The sequence below is a fragment of the Petromyzon marinus genome, chromosome 1 (assembly GCF_048934315.1).
Source record: "Petromyzon marinus isolate PM22_M1 ecotype Great Lakes invasive population chromosome 1, UKy_Petmar_22M1.pri1.0, whole genome shotgun sequence".
Lineage (NCBI taxonomy): Eukaryota > Metazoa > Chordata > Hyperoartia > Petromyzontiformes > Petromyzontidae > Petromyzon > Petromyzon marinus.
The window spans coordinates 26,619,956-26,637,623 of NC_133667.1; the positions used below are offsets into that span (position 1 = coordinate 26,619,956).

Below are 17,668 nucleotides of genomic sequence, written 5' to 3' on the forward strand. Positions count from 1 at the left end.
CGACCGATTTTCAATGCCCTGGCTGAGGGAAGGAGGTTCTCACCCAAGATTTGACGGTACATGGCCCCGTCCATCGTCCCTTTGATGCGGTGAAGTTGTCCTGTCCCCTTAGCAGAAAAACACCCCCAAAGCATAATGTTTCCACCTCCATGTTTGACGGTGGGGATGGTGTTCTTGGGGTAATAGGCAGCATTCCTCTTCCTCCAAACACGGCGAGTTGAGTTGATGCCAAAGAGCTCCATTTTGATCTCATCTGACCACAACACTTTCACCCAGTTGTCCTCTGAATCATTCAGATGTCCATTGACAAACTTCAGACGGGCATGTATATGTGCTTTCTTGAGCAGGGGGGACCTTGCGGGCGCTGCAAGATTTCAGTCCTTCACCGCGTAGTGTGTTACCAGTAGTTTTTTTGGTGACTATGGTCCCAGCTGCCTTGAGATCATTGACAAGATCCTCCCGTGTAGTTCTGGGCTGATTCCTCACCGTTCTCATGATCATTGCAACTCCACGAGGTGAGATCTTGCATGGAGCCCCAGGCCGAGGGAGATTGACAGTTCTTTTGTGTTTCTTACATTTGCGAATAATCGCACCAACTGTTGTCACCTTCTCACCAAGCTGCTTGGCAATGGTCTTGTATCTCATTCCAGCCTTGTGTAGGTCTACAATCTTGTCCCTGACATCCTTGGAGAGCTCTTTGATCTTGGCCATGGTGGAGAGTTTGGAATCTGATTGATTGATTGCTTCTGTGGACAGGTGTCTTTTATAAAGGTAACAAGCTGAGATTAGGAGCACTCCCTTTAAGAGTGTGCTCCTAATCTCAGCTCGTTACCTGTATAAAAGACACCTGGGAGCCAGAAATCTTTCTGATTGAGAGGGGATCAAATACTTCTTTCCCTCATTAAAATGCAAATCAATTTATAACATTTTTGACATGCGTTTTTCTGGGTTTTTTTGTTGTTATTTTGTCTCTCACTGTTCAAATAAACCTACCATTAAAATTATAGACTGATCATTCCTTTGTCAGTGGGCAAACATACAAAATCAGCAGGAGATCAAATACTTTTTTTCCCTCACTGTATGGTCAATACATCACAAGAAACCCCCATGTGATATAAGAAGGCCTTCATACGGCAGTAGATTGATGAAGTGGCTGCACATGTACATCTCCACGTCCACATACAACGGCATAGGTCCCCCGTATAGCCAGAAAAGACTGTTCAGGAAAGTACTTTAACGAGCACCTATGAAGGGCAGCATGGCACACGAAGGGGTGGGTGACCAGCACTACACCCGGCTGCCTTTGTCTCCCCTGTGCCAATGTTTACACATTGCACTAGGTATTAATTTGAGACTGAGTCAACCTAAGGGAGCCCCTGTACTTGTTCAGATAATTGTAACTGGTGTTGGTCGTGAGCGGGAATCCATTTATTGCTCCGCACATATAATCACATGCACACATATGCATTCATACGTACACACACATGGCCAAGTAGCTCATGGGCACAAATACTGTCGGGGCATCCATCTGGCAATACCGGCATCCTGGGTCTGATTTCAGGTTTCAGCTAACCTTGACTCCGCCGATTCCTTAAGTACATTATATTACATTTGGCATTTTACCTAATTTAGCTTTTTCTGGCTCTGAGAATTAAAACTTTTGGTTTGATTGACATGCAACTGACACTCTCTGCAGGGTTTATAAAAAGTGTTGCCGTTAGTGGGGATAAAGAGGCTATTGAAGGGGGCTTGAGAAGTAGTTTTGTGACGTCATCTTCCGGGGGCCCGTTCTCTGATACTGTTTGCTGTGAGAATTCCAAATGGAAACTTGTCTCATGACACGATGCTGGTAGCAGAATTAGAATATGATCAGAGGGAAGAGAGACAAAAAAACTGCACACAAACACATGCTCACAAAGATCGCCTGTGCAACCTCAAATAACTGCACTTGTTCCTACTTGCATATATACATACAATGAAGACAAATATTCCTCGAATAGTCTTGACAGGCTGTTGGGGCAAGTGCTGTTGGTGAGAACCTATGAAGGCCGACACAGCACACGAGGGGGTGGGTAGCCAGAACCACGCCCGGCTGCCTTTGTCTCCCCAGTAGCGATATTTTTACACACTGCACCAGGTACTCGATTGAGGCTGAGTCTACCTAGGGGAAGCCTAGGACCGGTTCAGATAATCGTTACCAATGTTTGCCGTGAGCGCGAATTGAACCCAGGTCGCTGGATTCATAGCGCAGCGTTGTGACCACTACTCCACTCCCCACATAAACATACAAACATGCAAGACTGCAGTGAAAACATGCTATTCATGAGTACCTACCTATTAAGACTGGCATTGCACATGGTGTGGTTGTCATCATACCTGGTTTCCCCAGTGCTGATGTTTACCCACCTGTTATATGTGCACTCATTTATGGTGGAGTCAACCTCGTGGGGAGTTGGCCCAGCACAGGTGCATACACAAACTTCCTGTCGACGGTTATACCTGACTGGGAGTTGAACCCTAGTCGCTGGATTTCCAAGGCAGCCCACGATCCACTTGGGACACCACGCACAGATGCACTGTGGTACTGTCAATGGCAGGTCTCTTTGACTCCTACTGTGAAAGGAGGCCCACTTGTCCTGCGTGTGTGTGTGCACGTGTGTGTTACGTAACACCACCATGGGGGGGGGGGGCCTGGTATCCCGAGTTCGATTCCCGCTCACGGCCACCAACACCAGTGATGATTATGTGAACCGGTCCTGGGCCTCCCCTAGGTCGACTCGGCCTCAAATGAGTACCTAGTGCAGTGTGTAAATATCGCCACTAGGGAGACAAAGGCGGCCGTGTGTGGTGCTGGCCACCCACCCTCTCGTGTGCCGTTCCGGCCTTCATAGGTGCTCGCTAACAGCACTTGCCCCAACAGTCTGTTGAGGCTATACGGGGATCTTTGTCTTAGTCACGTAACGATTCACCTCCTAGTCCACTGACTCAATGCATTGGCACAGTTTGGGCTCGGGGTTTGATTTAAGAATACATTTTTGTCCGGTTTCACTACTGCATTATTTGTGTTGCCTGTCTCTTCTGCACGGACACTGTCTTGCCTGCACTCATTAGTTTGCATTGGCTTGTCTGGTGCTGTTGTTTCTACTGTCTGTACCCTGTATATTGTCTGGTCTGTTCTGTACTGACCTGTGTTTTGTACTGTTTTCCTTTCTACAGACTCATTAGTTCGATGTCTTTAGTTCTGCTCAGGTCTGATTTGTCCGTCTAATTTTTGTTGCCTCATTCGGTTCCAACCATTCTCCTAAAAAACTTTGTATTGAGTAAAAAGTAATTGATTATCATATGCGATTAAACACGTGCATTATGAGCATAATAATAGTTTGCATTAATTCAACAATTGTTACTTGCCTGTGTTGTGGTAAGTCAGAGTGACTTTTACTATGAAGGGGGCAGGTACGGTGCATATGCTCCCACAAGTAAATCGACTGTCTGCAGAATGAGTCTGGAGGCTCAGCAGTGTGACTATCCTGGTTAAATAACAGGCTCCCATCAGTTCTTCACAGCTTGAGTAAACCCGGGCTGCCGACGCGATTTCAGGTTTTGGTACAGTGTGTTGAATGTGCGTTTACTCGGTACTAAAGTTTGGCCCGGTTTCAAATTTTAGGGTCTAAATTTAATCACGGAAACTTTTTTTTTTTCCCCCGGAACGAGCCAAGGGTGGGACGGCTTAGGGGAGGGTGTTGGTCAGTCACAACAAACCGAGGACTGTTTGCGAGCACCTATTAAGGCTAGCAAGTCCAGTTGTGTGTGTGCACGCGCTCGTGTCTGTGTATGTTTCAGTACATATCTGCGTGTGTTACTTTTATTTGTGTATACGCGCGTATATACGTGTGTTTGGTATATACAGTATGATTGTTTGTGTGCGTAGGGAGCAATTATGCATCGGTTTGTGCACAGTGCTACGAACCCTGAGAAGATTCCTGGCTAGGGACCAACTTTCGTTGCACACGGTATTTTAACCTGTCCTGGACCTCCCATGAGGTTGACTCAGCCTTATGGTGTGTTCAGCATCAGCACTGGGGAGACAAAGGTGGCCAGGCGCAGTGCTGCCCTCAACACCTCCTGTGTGTTGTGCTGCATTTGTTAGATGCTTGCAAACACCACTTGCCCTTTATCGTCAATACAGGCACCAGCGACGCACCATCGCACTCATATATACAGTACATAGAATAGTAATTATATACAGCACATAGAATAGTAATTACACTCATTGAGATTCATGCACATATTCACAGCCACTATAGGCATGACCACAGTCATTATGAAAGGCTCTTCCCTGTGAGAGAGACCCAGACTTGGGGCTCCAACCCAGGTCCTCAGTGGTGGTGACCAATATGAACCTGAAAAGAGGGCGAGAGTAAAATTTAGTTCATGTTCATTCATATTTATTTTAACATTGTAATTCTTTCAACATAAATGTATTGATATTGTTGTTCAACAACATTTCCTCCCTTTCAGATTCTGGAGATTCAGACAGCCCAAAGAATGAAAATATGTCCCTGACTGACACCGAAATTAAGACAGAAAACGGTGAGAAACGTTTCATAGATGGAAGTGTTGGTGGAAAAGTGTGTGAGCTAACGGAGAAGGAACCATTCATTGTTTTTTTTTAGGCAGGGATTTAACCTTTTTTATTCCAATAGATTAACTCTGACATGTGTTGGAAGTCCTGTTGTTTGTGCATTAACAAAAAAAATGGAGAGATCTGATAAATGTAGCGAAGTCTGGAAAGATTGATGGAAATTGAGAAACATCTGGAGAAATGAGCGAGTACATTGTGTAATCTGGAGGAAATATTGAGAATACAGTGAAAATCTGTAGAAAAATCTGCGTTTAAATGAACAAAAGGCTGGGACAATACAAGAGAGATTTGGGGACAAACAGGAAACAATGCAGACCTGGCTCGCAGGGCATTCCACGTTTCCATAGTTTAAAGAATCGCTTAGTAATAAAAAATAATTATTCGGCAACCTTGGTATTCGTGTTGTTCTTGTAGAGTTAGGGATATTCCCTAAGCCGCTGTTTAGCATAGTCTGCGGGAGTGTCACAGTAGAGGGCGATGTTGCTATGCGAAACCTCAGTTGAGTACTTGGTGGGTGATTTAAAAAAAAATGTTTGGGCAAATTTGAATCAGGACTCTGGCACGAAATTGCCTTCTCATTTCGAGTGACGTCAGTGGATCTTGTTAACATCTACTGTGAAGGAAACGGCGTGTATTCATGGTTTGTGCACCCACATTAATAACCAGGGCAGCCTGCCTGCTTCGAACTGCAGAACCTCTGCAACAATCGGCGATGTCGGCAGCCATTTTCGGGCAACAAATGTTTTCTCATGGTAGTCTAGTGATGTGTGATGTGAACGAATGCTTTTCTCTTCATTATTGGAATGGTAGAACCTCAGCCAATGGTAGACATTCCACATTTCCATAGTGGGGGCCAGTTCCTTAATTAGAATATCCACTGATGATGGTAGTGATGATGGTGGTGATGCTGCTGCTGCTGATGATTTTGATGCCAGTCATTAAGACGATGATGCTCCTAATGCTGGGAATAACGATGATGCCTTTGCTACTGTTCATGACCTTGCTGATTGTTAATGATGTTTATTATTCTTGTAATCGTGTCATCTTTCCCCAAGGTATCTCTGGCTACCAGGAAAGTTTTGTGACTCTTGGAGTTTTTGGAATAAACGAACTCATACGAGTTTCCAGAGGTATTGAGACACTTGGCAACACATGGGGACACATAGATTCAAAGATATTATGAACAAATTAACCTGATGATGGCACATTCCCACATCATCTATTTCATCGTGAGATTTAAATCAACCCTAAATCCTGCCCATGTGTTGTGATTTGAATTTTGAAACACACACACTTGGAAATGTCTAGATAGTATACAGATTACAGAAATAGTCTAATCTCTTTCTGTTTCTCAATCTGTCCATATAATTTATCTAACAATCTAACATGTGTTAATCACAGCTTAATGTTCTGCCCTTAGAACCCGTTTAAGTCCGATGAGTTCATATTGTTCACAGAGAATGCTGGCATGATTTTTAGAATCCTCGTTGCGAACTCGCTCCACGTCACGACTCTTTCAACCCCATGCCGATGCTTGCTCGCCTCCCCTTCCCCTCTGCACTCGCAGCGCCTATCGTGAGCGGGCCGGGCGTGGCATTTGTGTCCGAGACCGAAAACTCCGCTTATTTCTCCGCCATCGGGAGACTCGGTCACGGATCTGGGTCCGGTCCAATCTCACCCGGACTCGTCAGCGCCAGGTGAGAACGCTAACTTTTGCCTCTGTTACGTACATTATTCTTGAGGGTTTAAAAATTCCGGTGTGGCCGCGTGGCTCGCGGGTATTAACGAGTGCTCCAGAGACGCTGAGCTAATGTTGGGGGAATATACATTCCCCCCCCAAATATTGATAAAATACTTGTGCGCCCAGTAACGAATATTTGTTCCCCCAAAGGAACATGTGTTCGGGGATATTGGTTCCCTTGCTGAATATTTGTACCCCCTTATTCCTTTGTAACAAAGGGACATGAAAGTGGCTGGGGTGACACCAATGGAGGCCTTCGACAGACAGAAGTGGAGGAGGGAGACCCGGGCAGCCGACCCCATAGCAACGTGGGAACAGTGGCCGTAAGAAGAAAATTATTTCGTAACGGAGTAATCCCAGTCCTAACCCGGAGCATATATAAATATTCGGGGGAACCAATATTTGTTTTTACAACGCAGCACCTCTGAGATATTGGGTTTGAATCCGGGGTTTTTCACCTTTTGCCGATACTGTCCCTCACTCGTGTAAAACGCCTTGAGAGATGCAGCTTTGTTTAGTCGCTGTACAAATTTAAGTTGTTGTTGTTGTTTGTGTCAGTAAGCGCCACAAGCCCGGGGACGGTCTGGATGAGCCCGGCTCGGAGGGGGGCGGAGGGTTTTATTCTCGACACGAGGACTCGGACTGGGGCAGCCACAACGCAGAGACCAGTAACAACAACTACTACTACAACAGCAACAACTACAGCTTCAACAGCTACAATTACAGCTACAACTCCAACACCAAATCACTACTACACTGTTCACAACAACAGTCACAACGATAACAATCACAACAATGACAACAACAACAACTTCTACACTGTCAGCACATCACAATAACCATGACCGCATCATCTACATTCATGATAACAACAACGACATTAACATCAACTACCACAAACATTACACCCACCACCACCACAATAACAACAACATCCACCCTCACAGCAACAACTACTACAACAACAATAACCATGACTACAACTACTCCAACCAGCAGTAGTTGTAGTCATGGTTATCCACATGTCTTGCATCATCCTTGTGCCTCCCCATATTTACCCAAGTCTCACCGTACCTCTCCTTACCTCCATGTCTCCCTGTGTCTCCTCATCCCTGTGTCTTCCCACGTCTCTCCTTATTCCTTGTGTATTTCTGCCTCTCCAATTTTCTTTCCTCATTCCCATTTCCCATGTATGTCCATCCTTGTCCCCGTCTTTTGCCGCACCTCCCTATGTCTCTCCTTATCCTCGTGTCTTTCTGTGTCTCCCCCACGCCCTCCTCAGGCTTACCAGGCCACCTGTCCCACGGGCCGGGTTTTCCTCCGCCCTCCATGCTGCAGCGTTCCTTCTTCCACCCAGCCCACCCATGCATCCGTTATCCTGTGGATGCCATGTTGGGTGGTGGCAGTGACAACACAGATCATGGCTCTTCCTCGCAGGTGTGGCACTCGCCCAGAGGGAGCGGGGCGCGATTCATTGAGGGCGAGTGGAATTTTAGGAGAGACCTGGTGGGGGCGTGGTGGGGTTTGGGGGTGCAGGCGGGAATTACGAGACACAGAGGGAGGCCAGCAATTGAGACATTAAGGAGATCGGCAATTATGAGACCCTGAGTGGGCTGGAATTACGAGACACGGAGGGGGGTGCTTTTAACTGAGAGTGGTGCCAATTATGAACAACTGAAGGGGGCAGTGCATATGAGAAACTGAGAGGGCCAGTGCTTATCAGTCACTGAGCGGGGTTCGGGGTTTGCGGCTTTGGCTCGGCTCTGTTTCACCAATGGTGCCGTTGCTTGCTCCTGCTGCCGTAGCCCAATGGCGGCGTAGGGAAGTCGGCTTCTGTGGCTGCCGCGGCAGCTGCAGCTTCTGCTGCAGCGGGAGCGTCTTTCCCGCCGGGTCTGCTCTCGCAAGTCTCCAGCGTAACACGGCCAATCCCCCTGGTGATGTCGGCCGACAGGAAGCTGATGACGTCAGTGTCCGATGGCCGTGTGACGCCCGTTGCCACGCCAGGTACCCCACGAAGTTCACTCCTCTCTGTGCCTTCTCTTTTTCGGTGTCTTCACCACACCAGGCTGTCCGGACCGTTCTCTGCTCTTCTCCACTCTGTCTCTGGATGTGTTGTGTATCTGGTGATCTCACAAGCTGCGTCACTACATAGATTCCTCTTGGTCTTTTCTTCCCTTCACTTTCGCATCTGTCACACTACATGCTTGCTCGTGTTCATTCCTCCAACTCTCGTCTTGTATCTTTTCCATTTCTCCTTGTGCCTGATGGACCCGCCATCTCTCTTCTCTCTGTCACTGCCCTCTTTATATATATCTTGACTGCACCAAATTCTGCACCATCCACCCCTCTGTATCTTTTTCCACTTGTTCTGTCTCTTGCCCACCTCACAAGGTCATGCTCAATACATCACTACAACCTAGGCCATTGATGGCAACACACTTTGGAAACTGTTTTCCTCCTCAGCACTATTTCCCATCTCTCAAGGGCTACCTCTATGTTGATTCCTCACTATATTCCCATTACACAGGTTCTCCTATAAAGTCCCATTTATTTCCTCTACTCCCTCTCTCTGTGCACAAACACCATTTGTGTTGTTTTTTATGATCCCCTGTGCCTTGGAAATCTTGCCACACATTGCAGGGGTCACCAAAAAGATTTCCAAAATCATGAACAAACACAAGATCCAGGTTCGATTTAACACAGTACATAAAATTCGTGATCTTATCCCATCTGTGAAGGATGTGATCCCTGACATGCAATACCCCGGCGTCTACAAACTAAGCTGTGTCTGCAGCAGTAGTTACATTGGAGAAACTAAGCGACATGTCTCGGACCGTGTTCGTCAACATAAGGCAGATTTGAAACATGGTAGGACCAATACCTTGGCCGTGGCTGATCATTGTTATAATGTGGTGGGCTAACACGAAATAGATTTCTCTAAGACGAAGGTACTTTGCAAACCCACTGGCTATCAACAAAGAGTCGCTCATGAAGCTATCCATATATATAGACACAGACACAATTTCCACCGAGAAGATGGGTACAAACTTGGCAATCATTGGAAGGACGTTATCAACTAGTTTTTCATAACTGGCTGTAATGTTGCAACCTTTAGATGTTAATGTATTTTTTACCTGTAGCTTCAGCTCTCCGATTTCACATTAACAGGTTGAATTTCTTGCGCCAACGTCGCCACCTACGGACGACGACTTCTGCGTCGCGGTGGCGCTGCGATCTCACATTAACATACTAATCCCTCACATTAACATAGCCACCCGCGCACTCATCGCAGACGCCGCTCTCCGATCTTACATTAACATGCTAATTTCTCACATTAACATCACTAGCCCCGCCCACTTCGTTTATGACCCTAGGACTCCACCCTATAAAATAGTCTGCATTCAGCAGCTTTCCTCCTCTTTCCTCCTGATGACGATCGCTTGTGTTGCGATCAAAACGTAGTTTTTGTTATTTTCTTTTAACCATCTACGTGACTTTACCAAAAGACCCAAAGAATAAGTGATAAGGTTGTTGAGCCATAGAGAGAAGTTATGGCTTGAGCGACGATGGGGACGCCTTGGTGTTGTGGTTAATGTGGAATCTGGAGGTAGTAGGAATATAGGCGTAGTTATGGACACTCTTTGGGGGCGGGGGGGTGGGGGGCAAAGCAAATGGGGGTCGTGTGGGAGAGTGGGCAGTGGCATGTGGTGGGGTGGGACTGTTGAGGGATGAAGGGCTGGTTGGCATGGTTGTGGCATAATAGTGGGGTGGTTTGTACTCCAAAAAACAAAGAGAAATCCCCCTTATAGCCTTTGACAGGCTTTTGGGGCAAGTGCTGTTGCAAGCACCGATGAAGGCCGGCACAGCACACGAGTGGGTGGGTGGCCCAACACCGCCCCTTGTCGCCTTTGTCTGCCCAGTGCTAATGTTTTTACACACCGCACCAAATCCTCATTTGGGGTGGAGTCGACCTATGGGAGGTCCCAGTACCAGTTCAGATATTCATCACTGGTGTTGGCCATGAACCAGAAACTAACTCTGGTTACCGGGTTCAAAGTGCAACGCGCTCAACACTACACTACCGCACCACACGCCTGCATGCACAAACATCTACAGAGAGCATTCACGTAAAATCTACACATTATACAAAGACAAAGACGCCCCCTATAGCTCATAGATCTAGACTAATTCCCCTTTTAGGGTTTAATATCAATGTCTGAGGCTCGTATAGCCAGGTTACTGCTGTCTTAAAGCCAAAGGCTTTCTTTGGGTTCGTGTTGTGTGTCATTGTGTTGCAGTTCTCACCATGAAACACGAGTTGTATCAGCAGTCCTCTGAGGAGTCAGCACAAGGATTTTCAAACTTCTGATCATTCAACTGCATTTAACTCCATTCAACTCCACTCCATTCCACTCAGCGAAACTTCAATTCAACTCAGCAGCGGTCAAATTCAACTCAGATTCACATGTCCACTCGGCGCAATACAACTTGACTCCATTCAATTCCACACATATAAACTCCATTACATGCAACAAAAGCCAACTTGACTGAATGCCACTCAACATAGCTCAAAACCAATGCACTCAGCTTCAAATATTTCAACTCAGTGCCACTTGCACTTAATCTCAATCCCACTGTCAACTTAACATAATTCAACTCGACTGAACTCGAGTCACCTCAACTCAATTTCATTCAAATTCACTCAACTTCACTTCACTCCCACTCAACTCGCCTCCACTCTGCTCACCTAATCTCAAATCCACTCACCTCCAGCAAAACTCAGTTCCACTCAACTCCAATTCCACTTCAGTCCTCTCCACTACACCCACGCAACTCCACTCAACGCAGATCCTCTCGACTCACTATTTTCCAGTCCTCTAAAAGTCGAAATTATTCAACCCCTCCAAACTCGTAAACGAAATTAAACTCGCATTAACTCAATGTCCTTGTAACTTGACTCCAAAATACCTGCACTCCATTCATATCCACTCAATTGCGTTTGAAGAAACTCAACTCCATTAAATTCGACTACACTCCACTCAACTCCCTTACACATCAACTTACATGGTGGAGTGCAACTCAGTTACACTGAATTTGTCTCAATTCCACTAAACCCGTTCAACTCGGTTTAACTTCGTTCATCTCCCAATTCAACTTTCCTCAGCTTCGAGGCCCTGTTACTCAACTCCATTGAATGCATCTCGATTCCCTCCGGCCCCCTTAAGTCTCCTGAAGCCAGTATTAGAGCGTCGGTAAAAATACTCGGAAGTGTACATGAGTGTCAAGCGGGGGTACTGGCGCTCATTTTTAAGATCCAGTATTTTTGGGAAATTCTTGGAAGCCCCTGTGGGGCGAAGGAAGAAGCTGCCTTTCGTTTATAAGACCCTGTGTTTGTAGAAATCGTCGTAAGCCCCGCCGAAACGGCTTTTTTAAAACTCGTAGGAGTAGCAGAACTTCCAAGTGTTTCTACCGGCCATTACAGAGTATGTGAATGTAATAAGACTGATGACGGTGTAGATGTTGATCATTGATGATGATGATCATCATCATGGTAGTGGTGGATGTGATCAGCAATGTTTATCAATTAAGATTTGTATTGATGACTTTATTAAATGATGGTGGATGCGATGATGATTGATATGATTGTGATGACTGTTGTGGTGACGATGCTGATGATGATAATCATTACTTTATTATTAGTGTTATATAGTTTATATATACACACACTTGCAAGCTGTTATATACGTATATATATAAAAAAAAATCCTGGACAGCTCATTATAACCGATCGTTTGCTCAAAAACAAATGTAACTGCTTCACATACATAAAAGTCCAGCTCTTGTTTTACCTGGAAATATTTAAAAAGTAATATGCATACATCATACGATATTATTACGAAAAAGAGAATGTGTATTTTTGTAATACGGTGATAAAATCTGAATGTTCATATCGGGGTTGGCAAAAAAAGGCATTTGTGGTTTTAAGTTTAAAATTGTCAAAATATATACTGTATTATATTAAAAGTTATATATAACGTAACAAAATATATTTTAAAGGTTTTCTCGTAATAAGATTGTGTTTTAAAGGAAGACACAACCGAAAAGAGAAGCTTTTGTTTTCTAGCAACACGCCCAAGATACCATGGTTCTGTGCAGTTCTGTCCCAACACGAGGCTGAATCTTCGGGTGGGGGGGGGGTGGTGAGAATTGGTAAATAAAGAAATGTCTTTCGGCGGTGCCGTTATAGCGCGCTCTAGTGTCCTCATTGCCTTGTGGACACAGTACATTTGAACGAGACTGTCATGACACCCGACGCATGCTGGGGAGCCAGTGATACATCTGTTGCGATGCCGTGAAGCTTGCTGGAAGCTGGCCATGTTAAGTCAATGGACCGTTGGCTCGTGCTGGGGAATTTGAACAGAAATGTCTGTTGCTGGGCCAATTCGACAGGGTTTTCTTTGAGAAGGGATTTGGCAGTTTTATATTTACAGCAGTGGATAGAAGCTGTCACACTGCCACGTGTCAACGTTTTTGTAACAAAATGCACTTTTTTTAGTTGCGTCTTCCTTTAAGATTTAAAGAAACCCCGTCGACTTGATGGGTTTTTATTTTACATATTTGAACGCAAAGTTGCGGTCACTAAGCTTACGATTAATTGAGTTTGAACATGGAATTCAGTTAATGGATTTAGATTTACTCTTCAATTTGATTAATTTTAAGAGCATTTGGGTCACTTAGGAATGTTAATTATTAATACGTAATTATTTAAATCGATTTAACATAAATCAATTCACAATCACATTGATTTTAAACAGACAACCTTGGTAATGTTGCCGTCCTTTTCATAAAACAAAACAAAGAAATACTTTGCATTTTCACTAACCAGACCTATACACCTGAACAAAAATCCTCCATGGGATGACTACAAGGAAGAACTTTACTTGCTGTCTTGTTTTTTAGGTGGCTGGGTGGCTCAGGGTCATAATGGCCATGTCAGAGATGCTGAGCTGGAACTGCTGAGGCCCTGGGTTCGAGACCTGGGTCTGAGTCTCTCTCATCAACCCTCTACACTTGGGAACCTGGTTTTATAGAGGTAGACTGAAACTCACATTTTAATTCCAGGATCTCAGTGTTTTTGACAGCCATTATGAACCCGATTCCACTGTTATTAAGCCCCTGATATTGACGCGCAGACCTTTAATTCAGGATCATCAGTGCTGGCTTAGTATCTCTGATGTATTGCTGTAAGAACATTTTTGTGGGTAATCAACAGTCGGTTGTGGATTTGGGTTGTTGCTAAATTGATATTTTAAACCTGGTTGAAAATTTGTAACCAAGTTGAAAACAATTCTTTAATAAACTAGGCTTTTAACTGCGCTCCGTTACTGTTTTTTGCAATCGTATAAGGAAATGCAGTGAACGTAACTCCAAGAATGTGTTGAACGACATGAACATTTTTTTCAACATCGCTGACATTTATTATTGGTAAATTGTCGATTTTTAAAACTCATAATAGACTTTTCAGCTTTTTGTATTTTAAGCATTATAAATGTGCAAAGGGTTTCAACTTTCTTGTTCATGTACCTTGGTTTTAACAACAATAAAACATTTATGAAATGAGTTTTACATGCGTGCTCCAGCAGCTTAATTGTTTCAGAGTGCCAGACTAAGGCTATTTTTAGGGTTCACTGGCCTAAGGAATTAAGATTACAATCAGGTACAAGTTTTATTTTAGTTAAATGGCAATGTGCAAGGCTCATAGAGCCAGACTAATGCTGCCTTGTGGTTATGTGTTCAGACTAAGGCCCCTTCAGTTGCATTTGTAATTGACTAGGCTCAATGCCAGTCTGAGGCTATTTCATAGTTCAGTAGTAATATAAAAGGCTGATCGGGCAGGACCAAAGTTCCATGAAAGTTATGAATTTAGCTTATGTTTTCCACGTGACCTTAAGACGGGAAGTGAAAATGTTGATAAAAAAAACCTAACTAAAATAAACGATACGTAAGAAACTAATGAAAAAAGAGGGAATGGGTAAATTAATAAATGTAGGCCATAGTTTCAATGAAATGGCATGTGCAGGAATAAAGGGTTCCTCCAGAAGATCTCGCCCCAGTGCACAGCCAGGGACAATACGCAGGAGTTTACTCCTCAGACGCAGTGAGCTGTAGCACAGAAAACCGTGACACAATTGGCTGTCGCAGTTTCACGCAGTAGTCTGTTGGTGTCACAGTAGGCTGTTAGTGTCACACAGTAGGCTGTTAGTGTCACACAGTAGGCTGTTAGTGTTACACAGTTGGCTGTTAGTGTCACAGTAGGCTGTTAGTGTCACACAGTTTGCTGTCACAGTGTCACACAGTAGGCTGTTAGTGTCACACAGTAGGCTGTCAGTCACACAGTAGGCTGTTAGTGTCACACAGTAGGCTGTCAGTGTCACATAGGCTGTTAGTCACACAGTAGGCTGTCAGTGTCACAGTAGGCTGTTAGTCACACAGTAGGCTGTCAGTCATACAGTAGGCTGTCAGTGTCACATAGGCTGTTAGTCACACAGTAGGCTGTTAGTGTCACACAGTAGCCTGTCACAGTGTCACACAGCAGGCTGTCAGTCACACAGTAGGCTGTTAGTGTCACAGTAGGCTGTTAGTCACACAGTAGGCTGTCAGTCATACAGTAGGCTGTCAGTGTCACATAGGCTGTTAGTCACACAGTAGGCTGTTAGTGTCACACAGTAGCCTGTCACAGTGTCACACAGTAGGCTGTTAGTATCACACAGCAGGCTGTTAGTGTCACAGTAGCCTGTCACAGTGTCACACAGCAGGCTGTTAGTGTCACACAGTAGGCTGTTACTGTCACACAGTAGCCTGTCACAGTGTCACACAGCAGGCTGTTAGTGTCACATAGTAGCCTGTCACAGTGTCACACAGCAGGCTGTCAGTCACACAGTAGGCTGTTAGTGTCACACAGTAGGCTGTTAGTGTCACACAGTAGCCTGTCACAGTGTCACACAGCAGGCTGTTAGTGTCACACAGCAGGCTGTTAGTGTCACAGTAGCCTGTCACAGTGTCACACAGTAGGCTGTTAGTGTCACACAGTAGGCTGTTAGTGTCACACAGTAGGCGGTCACAGTGTCACACAGTAGCCTGTCACAGTGTCACACAGTAGGCTGTTAGTGTCACAGTAGGCTGTTAGTGTCACACAGTAGGCTGTTAGTGTCACACAGTAGCCTGTCACAGTGTCACACAGCAGGCTGTTAGTGTCACACAGCAGGCTGTTAGTGTCACAGTAGCCTGTCACAGTGTCACACAGTAGGCTGTTAGTGTCACACAGTAGGCTGTTAGTGTCACACAGTAGGCTGTTAGTGTCACACAGTAGGCTGTTAGTGTCACACAGCAGGCTGTTAGTGTCACACAGCAGGCTGTCAGTCACACAGTAGCCTGTCACAGTGTCACACAGTTGGCTGTTAGTGTCACACAGTAGGCTGTTAGTGTCACACAGTAGCCTGTCACAGTGTCACACAGCAGGCTGTTAGTGTCACACAGTAGGCTGTTAGTGTCACACAGTAGCCTGTCACAGTGTCACACAGTAGGCTGTTAGTGTGACACAGTAGGCTGTTAGTGTCACACAGTAGGCTGTTAGTGTCACACAGCAGGCTGTTAGTGTCACAGTAGGCTGTTAGTGTCACACAGTAGGCTGTTAGTGTCACACAGTAGGCTGTTAGTGTCACACAGTAGGCTGTTAGTGTCACACAGTTGGCTGTTAGTGTCACACAGCAGGCTGTTAGTGTCACACACTAGCCTGTCACAGTGTCACACAGTAGGCTGTTAGTGTCATACAGCAGGCTGTTAGTGTCACACAGTAGCCTGTCACAGTGTCACAGCAGGCTGTTAGTGTCACACAGTAGGCTGTTAGTGTCACACAGTAGGCTGTTAGTGTCACAGTAGGCTGTCACAGTGTCACACAGCAGGCTGTCAGTCACACAGTAGGCTGTTAGTGTCACACAGTAGGCTGTTAGTGTCACACAGTAGCCTGTCACAGTGTCACACAGCAGGCTGTCAGTCACACAGTAGGCTGTTAGTGTCACACAGTAGGCTGTTAGTGTCACACAGTAGGCTGTTAGTGTCACACAGTAGCCTGTCACAGTGTCACACAGCAGGCTGTTAGTGTCACATAGTAGCCTGTCACAGTGTCACACAGCAGGCTGTCAGTCACACATTAGGCTGTTAGTGTCACATAGTAGGCTGTTAGTGTCACAGTAGCCTGTCACAGTGTCACACAGCAGGCTGTCAGTCACACAGTTCGCTGTCACACACCAGCCCCGGTGATTCTCCTCTGGCACGCAGAGCCCCTGTCCACAGCGGAAGCGGTTGAGTTGCAACCCACAGACATTGGCGGCGGATCAAAGCTGGGCGGGTGGTCGGAGCGGGTCGCTGTCAAGGTGCTAGTTTGGTGCATTCCTGCGCTGCCATTCTTCGCCCCAGGCGGTGTGGCCATCCACTGATGTCAGTGCACAGCGTTGCGGCCACATCCACACCGGGCACTGGGGAGACGAGACGCATTGAAAGTGCCTTTAAGATGTCGGTGTGCAGCATCGAGTTTTGAGCACCGCCAGTGGCAGAGTCTGGTTGGCATGGAGTCCGATGCAAGGAATTAAATGATTTTCCTTCCCCATCTAATGCCCCCCACCCCGCCCCCACCACCTCTTTCATCGCCTGGTGCCTGGACATCTCCAACTCACGGGTCCCCGTGCAATTCCACCGGCTGCACACGCAATAGCTACGTGACTGTGCGCCATGTACTTCTTTCAAGAACGTGTCTGTGGTGGATTGGTGTTCGGAACCGTACTTGTCACCACTGGCAGCCATGGTATCGATGGTGACCTCTAACACACGATAGATTCTTCTCATGGGTGGAGTTCAGCAGTGTCAGTTGACCGTGACCACAGGCACACAGAAATTACGAAACGCTGCTGCAAACTAATTCAGTGCAAAGGCTGCCGTGTGCACTGTAACTACCCTGGAATTCCACGTTGAGCTCGCCAGCCAAGAAAGGAGATGATATTAACGTAACAATGCCTGAGTCACATAGAGCCACATTAAGGCTTTCTTTGGGTTTAATGTTAATTTAAGCCTCGGAGCCAGACTTAACATCTCTTAGAGTTCATTGCTAATGCCTCAGGCTTGTAGAGGCAGACGAAAGCTCCTCTTGAGTTCAGTGGGGCACTTTGGTGGCGAGATGTTAACTACCTCGCCTTGTATACAGGAGGTTGTGGGTTCGATCCCGACGCTGA

General features: G+C 45.8%; 1 protein-coding gene across 12 annotated transcripts in view; it reads left to right on the forward strand.

The window, feature by feature from the left end:
- LOC116938926 (nuclear factor 1 X-type-like) overlaps positions 1-14,004 on the forward strand; it is a 39,058-nt gene extending 25,054 nt beyond the window's left edge. For 8 of the 12 annotated variants that reach the window (XM_032946679.2, XM_032946669.2, XM_032946661.2 and 5 more), the window contains 8 exons: positions 4,519-4,590; positions 5,698-5,772; positions 6,210-6,339; positions 6,602-6,706; positions 6,942-7,108; positions 7,666-7,820; positions 8,189-8,387; positions 13,344-14,004. In XM_032946679.2, coding sequence (XP_032802570.1) covers positions 4,519-4,590; positions 5,698-5,772; positions 6,210-6,339; positions 6,602-6,706; positions 6,942-7,108; positions 7,666-7,820; positions 8,189-8,387; positions 13,344-13,474 — 1,034 coding nt within the window. In that variant the 3' untranslated portion in view covers positions 13,475-14,004. Of the gene's footprint in view, positions 1-4,518; positions 4,591-5,697; positions 5,773-6,209; positions 6,340-6,601; positions 6,707-6,941; positions 7,109-7,665; positions 7,821-8,188; positions 8,388-10,681 lie in introns of all 12 variants that reach the window. The other 4 variants (XM_032946723.2, XM_032946720.2, XM_032946743.2 and 1 more) reach the window with 4 other exon arrangements.
- The last annotated feature ends 3,664 nt before the right edge of the window (positions 14,005-17,668 follow it).